Raw genomic sequence first — 6,088 nt, forward strand, 5'->3', positions numbered from 1 at the left:
GTATGAGCTGTATACGCGGCCAGAGCGTCCTGCACGCGTGGCGGCGCTGCTCCAGGGGGGGGGGTGCCCATCTCCCCCTCGATTACCTGCTCAATCTCCCCCCCCTTACCCCCCCACCCCTCCCACTCCCCGCCTTGCCCCCTTCCCCAGGCTACGCGGCCTACTCCCTGATGTACGACACCCACAAGTCATGGTACTCCTGGGTGCTGGGCTCGCTGGTGGGGGCCGTCTACACGTTCGGGTTCATCCTCATGTGCCCCCAGGTGAGCGGCGCGCGCGGCGTAGTGGGGGCGGCAAGGGCGACGCACACGTGCAAGCCGGCGGGTGTTTGGACGTGCTCTGTCCAATGCTGGCACATTTGCATTTCCCAACCCCACGCCTGAGCCATTTCCAGCCCAGTGCCGCCATCACATCCCTTTCAAGTAACAATCAATCCTCTGTGTGTGCATGAGCAGTTGCACACATGTGCGCACATATCCTCACACGCAAGCACTCACCCCCACAATACTCGCACACGCGCTCACTCATGCTTGCAACGCAACTCACTTGCTCACACCCCGCCCCTCCCCCCTTCCCCCACCGCCCCCAGCTGTACCTCAACTACAAGCTCAAGTCCGTGGCCCACCTCCCGTGGCGCCAGATGACCTACAAGTTCCTCAACACCATCATAGACGACCTCTTCGCCTTCGTCATCAAGATGCCCACCCTGCACCGCCTCAGCGTCTTCCGCGACGACATCATCTTCCTCATCTTCATATACCAGGTGCGGCGGGCGCGACACGGCTTCCACCACACGGGGCCCAAGGGGCAAGGGGTATCGGGGGCCGCGGAGGCGCGCAGTGACGGCTCCCTGTGCCGTCAGCGCAAGTGAGCGCGCCCAGGTTGCCGGCGCCCCCTGCGCAAGTGACTTCTCCAACGCATCCGGCCTTCCCTCAAAAGCCCCGGGCGGCTGACAACGCATTGCCTGGCCCCCTCGTCCGCAGCGCTGGATCTACCGCGTGGACAAGACCCGCGTCAACGAGTTTGGCTTCAGCGCGGAGATGGAGGAGGAGCGCGCCCGCGCACACGCCAACGGCACCGCCGCCGGCGCGGTCGCAGGCGGCGCGGGCGCGGCCACGGCCGCGCTGCCGGCCGGCGAGGGCGAGGGGGCGCAGCAGCAGGAGGGCGAGGGCGGTGCGCGGCGGCGGAAGCCCGCGGCAGCGGCGGCTGCGGCAGAGGCTGCGGGCGAGGGCGAGGCGGCTGCGGCGAATGGTGGCGAGAGCAGAAAGGACCTGTGAAGCTGCGTATGGGTTGCGCGTTTGGTCTGTTGTTGCTGCAGCAACGTGTCGATTAGTGAGGCGACACACCCTTGCCCGGCTCTCTGGAGCCGCGGGGACTGGTGCATGGTTGAATGTACGTCTCCATGATGGGTCCTGGTTGCGGCTGCCAGGGTGGGATCGCGTTGCCTGCCGTATCGCCTGCATGATGGTAGCACGTGCGAGTGAATAGCTGGCTTGACTTCATATGACTTTGTGCGCTGGCTGAACGGCAGATTCCGCCGCTAGGCTGCGCGTGCGTTTTCCCAGGAGCGCAGCAAGAGAGCCTGGTATAATCCAGTAATTGGTGGCAGCGCGGCCCTGTTGTGTGCAGCTGCCGTGGGTTAGTGTTCCATCGCTTAGACAGCAGGAACAGTATCCAACATACAGGGCGGGGGTGTTGCAGTCATGTGTGATGTTGATGATGGCTTCCCCCGCTAGGGTGGTGCTGGACGGGGAGGCATTGCCAGAAACCTGGCGCGGCAGAGTGCGAGGGCACGTGCACGAGTGCATGCATGCAGTGGTGGCGCCCCGGAACAGCCTGGCAGGTCGCCCGCCGCCTCCTGACAGACTGGTCCGTCCGGCGCTGCTGCGGTCGCGAGCACGCCGCGCCCCACATGGCTTGGCAGCGAGCGACTTGCTGTGCGCCTTTGGGCTAGCAGGGTGGCTGGTTATCTGTGGGCGGCGCGAGGGGCGTGTCGCAGAGCCAAGCAGGAGGCCAGACCAGAAGACGAGGAAGAAAGGGAACCAGCAGTCCGCAAAGGAAATGACCAGCCGGCTGCGGCGCCAGGGCGACAGACGCGGCACTTTCTCCCTGCACGAGCGCAGGGATGAATGCACACGCTCTGCGTGCGCTTGTTCGCGGCGTAGGTGGGCCGTGTGCACCTGATTGCCGCTCAAGCTTGCGGCTCGCGCGCCTCCCAGGCAGCGACGCGGCGCCGCGCCGCACGCCGCCAGCACTGCACTGCGCTCAGGCCGCCCCTGGCAGGGGGTGCTGGTCCTCAGCGCCGAGTACACGCCAATGAGGCGCCAGAAGCTGCCGCTCGCAGACGCGCGGCTGCGTGCCGCTGCTGCCAAGTGTGCCAGCTGCCGACTGCTGTGCTCCTGCAACTGGCTGGCGGCACGGCTGCAGGCCCTGGCTGACTGCACGATCAAAGTTTTGGCCGTGGCGTGAGGCCACAGGATTCTAGGGAGGCCAGCCGGGGCCACCCGCTCTTGCCCGATGAGGCGCTTGAGTTCGGGACAAACCTCATGACGCTCAGCCATGCGAACATTGCACGCTGTGCCCGCTGTGCCACGCCGCTCACGCCGCGGCGAAGCGCGCTTGTACGCATGCGCCATCGGGTGCTTGAATGGAACCGACAGCATCGACCCTGCTGACGTGGCGACCTTGGGCTTGCTTTTGGTCAGCGCAACGCGTGTGTATATGTCCTCGCCAGGTTGCACAATGACTGGCTGGCCACGAACAGCGCCACCAGGTTAGGTAACAAAGCAAGCGGCGCCAGCACCTAGCCATCAATGAGGTTTCTGCTGGGGATTACGGCGGACTTGTCAGCATGTTCCCGGATTATGGAGCCTCTAACGTCTGTTCCGCTCGCAGGTTGGACCAGGCAGCTGTGAACGCCCACACAAAATTTGTGCTTTGTGCCACCTCACCTCTCCTTGCACCTTTCAAACAACAGCGGGCCAGCAGGGACAGCACCATGGCAGCGATTGCAAGATTTCCGGTGCCTGGTCTACATGCTTGGTCATCAAGAAGAGTGACATGCGCGGTGCCAGCTGTGGAGCTGCGGGCGCCCAATGTGGCACAAGGGATATGCCGCATTCTTTTCAGCCCTAGATAGAAGTATACCTCAACTACCTTGGAGTCGTAGTCGGCCGTCACCGTCTCACCGGGGATCAAAGGAGCAGGTGTGCGGCAAGCAGCGGAGTGCACAAAGCGAGTGTCCATCTAGGTCCTCCTCGAGCACCTAGATGCTCGAGGAGGACCAGCAGCCGCTCTTTTGGCTGCAGCAGAGGGTAGCGGACCTGGGGCGGTCCTGTCACCGGGGGTGTCATGGTTCTCATCCCGCCCTCGCCGAACAGGCGCACGGCGTGGCGGGCGTTGGAAGTGCAGGACTGGCCACTCCTGCAGTCATATCCTGAAATTTGCGCTGGCCACGCAAGACGAAGTTTTAATACATTTATTGTTCAACAGGATCACGGGCGACTGTGTCGGGTGTCACTCCGATCGCGGACCTGGTTCCTGGTCACAAAATGTGTTTTGCTCCAGTCCGACGTCCAAGCGTGGCCATTAAATGCAAAGTTAAGATTCATGCATATACAATTCTGGTCTAGCCCGACTATTTGCTTCTAGCGTGCCAGCTTTTTGCCGCCAAAACCAGCGCAAACACGGGTGCGGCCTCCTCGGCTCAGCGCTGTGGCGAGTACTTGAACCATTAGCAGTCTATGCGTTTTTTGCTTTGAGCAGCGGTGCCATTATTGAGGACTCTGCTGCTGGACTGCCAAGTGGCTGACTACTGCGCAAGTGACTCAGAGCAGCACTGGGAGTCCTGTCACAGCGCCTGACCCGTGTCTCAAAAATGGTGAGGGTGAATCTGCACTGGCAAGTGGAGGTGTCACCAGCCCGCAGCGGCCACCTCGTACGGCTGGACTGCCGGCTTGCAAGGACCACTCAGTGCAAACGCGTTTTGTCATTTGGCAATTGGGGGCACGCGGTAACCAGGGAGCTTACACGGAGGCACATGGGCATTGAACCTCAAAATTCAAGAGTGCATCAAGGGGCCCATGCTGAGCCGGCAGTGATCGCTGTGCCCTGCCCCCCTTGTCTCTTCCGCGCGTGTTGTCGCAGGGCTGCATGGTACGCAGCTGCCCTGGGCGCCCGGCAGCGTGCCCCCTTCCTTGGCTCGCCCTCTTACTGGCCGCAGTCAGCATCCTTCTGACGTTGGCGCAGCCTGCCATGGCGGGCGTCACGGTTAGCTCGCAGCTGGCAACCCTGACTGCGCCGCTGACTGCTCCGCCGTGGTATGCAACCAGCACGGGCATTGTGTGGGTGCCCCTCAAGTACCCCTCAGACACCCGGGTGAGCTAGAATTCATACGCTAGCAGTACACCGTGGCTGTTAATACTGTTCGCAATCACAATTTCAGGTCGCTTCGCTGATGCCTTGTGACCTGAGGAGCTGCCACACGCAACACGCCCAGCCACCCCTCCGAGACGCCGCTGTTGTGCCCGGCTTTCATTATGTTACATTACATCACGCTTTTCGCTCATATATCCCCACCCACTGACCCTGATTGCTTTTGATGGCATTTTGAATGCAGGGGGACACGCTCACAAACTACATGTGCACGCGCGCCGAGGACTCTGGCTGCGCATCAGGAACAACGTTGACCAATGCAGCGTGGGGCACCGGGGCGTTGGGGGGCTTTAGCTTCAGCGACCCCTTCAATGCTGGAACCTACCTGCCATTCACCCAGCAAGCGTTGTTCCAGTTCAACGGCTTGGTGAGCTGCCGCTGCAATGCATGTGCTCACCGCATGGACTCACAGGCATCCCTCACAGCTTGGACACGCCTCTCCTGGGCACATCTTTCGTTTTGCTGGACCAGGGGCAGTGTGGTATGCACACCACATATACGCGCCTGCGACGCTGCCTGTCAGCGAGCAAGGAAACTGAACCCAACAACCTTGTGCCCCCTCAAAAATGCTCCTACTCATGTCTTTGCAGAACGACTGCCAGACGTGAGTTGTTCAAGTGGTTGCGTGCACCTTTCTGCCTGCAAGTCCGGTGCACTTGATCTATCACTGCTGACATTGCGCCACGACCTCGGGCAGCAGCTGCACTGAATGGGCACACCCAATTGCCCCTGCTATGTCATCGGGGTGTGGGGCACCCTGCTCATTCACCTGATGCAGTCTGGCAGCTCGGACGGCGATCCCGTTGCAAAATGCGAAAGCCTTGGAGCCCACATCTTACAACATATTGGGCAACACGCATCCAACCTCCAATCATTGTAACGCCCCCCCCCCCCTTTTCAACCCCACAGCTTCGCCACCTGCCTGTCAACCGAGACGCTGACTGTGGCAGCCGGCCAGAGCATCGACGTCTACTTTGCCAGCGACTTCAGCTGGAGTAGCAGCGGCCTGCTGTCATCCCTGCTGGAGCTGGTAGTTCAGGAGCCGGCCGACATCAGCAACACCCTCAACATAAAGCCCATTGCTCTGTTCGCCACCCGCAACATCAGTTTGACCGCGCAACGTAAGACCGCCGTGCGCGCAGGCGTTTGCAGAATGCCGGGTCTTGCATTGCTGGGCCACTTGGATGTATGATTGGGCAGGGTGGCTGTGAAACAAAAAAGGGCAATGGATCGGGCTGACCTTTTGTTAGGCAAGTCTTGCATTGTTGGCAAGTGTGGTACTGGCCTCCACCCCCTCCCACTCATAATCGTTGTCATCCCCTTGCACTTGCTTGATGCGACCAACCCTGCTCGTGATGCCTGCTCCTCCTCTGATCCTGAGCAGAAGCCATTGATTACACTCTTTTCAGCGGCACCCAGAGAGTGGCCATTGACACCCTCTCCAGGCTGACACTCACAGGGTGCGTCCTGGGGGGAGGGGTTGATTGGCCAAGTATCAACAGTGGGCAGAAGTGTGGCGGATGCTGACAAGTGGGCAGCTGATTGGAGTAATACTGATCATGAGAGACAAGGCAGAGCCTCTGGCTCCGGCATCACCCAACAGGCCGAGCGTAGAGCATTGCAGCGCCTGGAGCCAGCCAGGTGCCGCAGGTCA

At 61.2% G+C, this 6,088-nt stretch overlaps 2 protein-coding genes across 2 annotated transcripts; both read left to right on the plus strand.

Moving 5' to 3' along the window:
• Positions 1 to 2: 2 nt before the first annotated feature.
• MNEG_4513 (Cleft lip and palate transmembrane like protein 1) lies at positions 3 to 1,277 on the plus strand (the record flags this gene model as incomplete). Its single annotated transcript, XM_014047009.1, has 4 exons — positions 3 to 9; positions 151 to 263; positions 590 to 763; positions 984 to 1,277. The coding sequence occupies 4 exons, from the start codon at positions 3 to 5 to the stop codon at positions 1,275 to 1,277; spliced, it is 588 nt and encodes a 195-aa protein (XP_013902463.1).
• Positions 1,278 to 5,000: 3,723 nt separating this feature from the next.
• MNEG_4514 (hypothetical protein) lies at positions 5,001 to 5,626 on the plus strand (the record flags this gene model as incomplete). The annotated part of the gene is made up of 2 exons (XM_014047010.1): positions 5,001 to 5,038; positions 5,344 to 5,626. 2 exons carry the CDS (start codon positions 5,001 to 5,003, stop codon positions 5,624 to 5,626), a joined length of 321 nt encoding a protein of 106 aa, XP_013902464.1.
• Between the last annotated feature and the right edge of the window lie 462 nt (positions 5,627 to 6,088).

Source organism: Monoraphidium neglectum, assembly GCF_000611645.1.
Source record: "Monoraphidium neglectum strain SAG 48.87 unplaced genomic scaffold scaffold00629, whole genome shotgun sequence".
NCBI classification, from domain to species: domain Eukaryota; kingdom Viridiplantae; phylum Chlorophyta; class Chlorophyceae; order Sphaeropleales; family Selenastraceae; genus Monoraphidium; species Monoraphidium neglectum.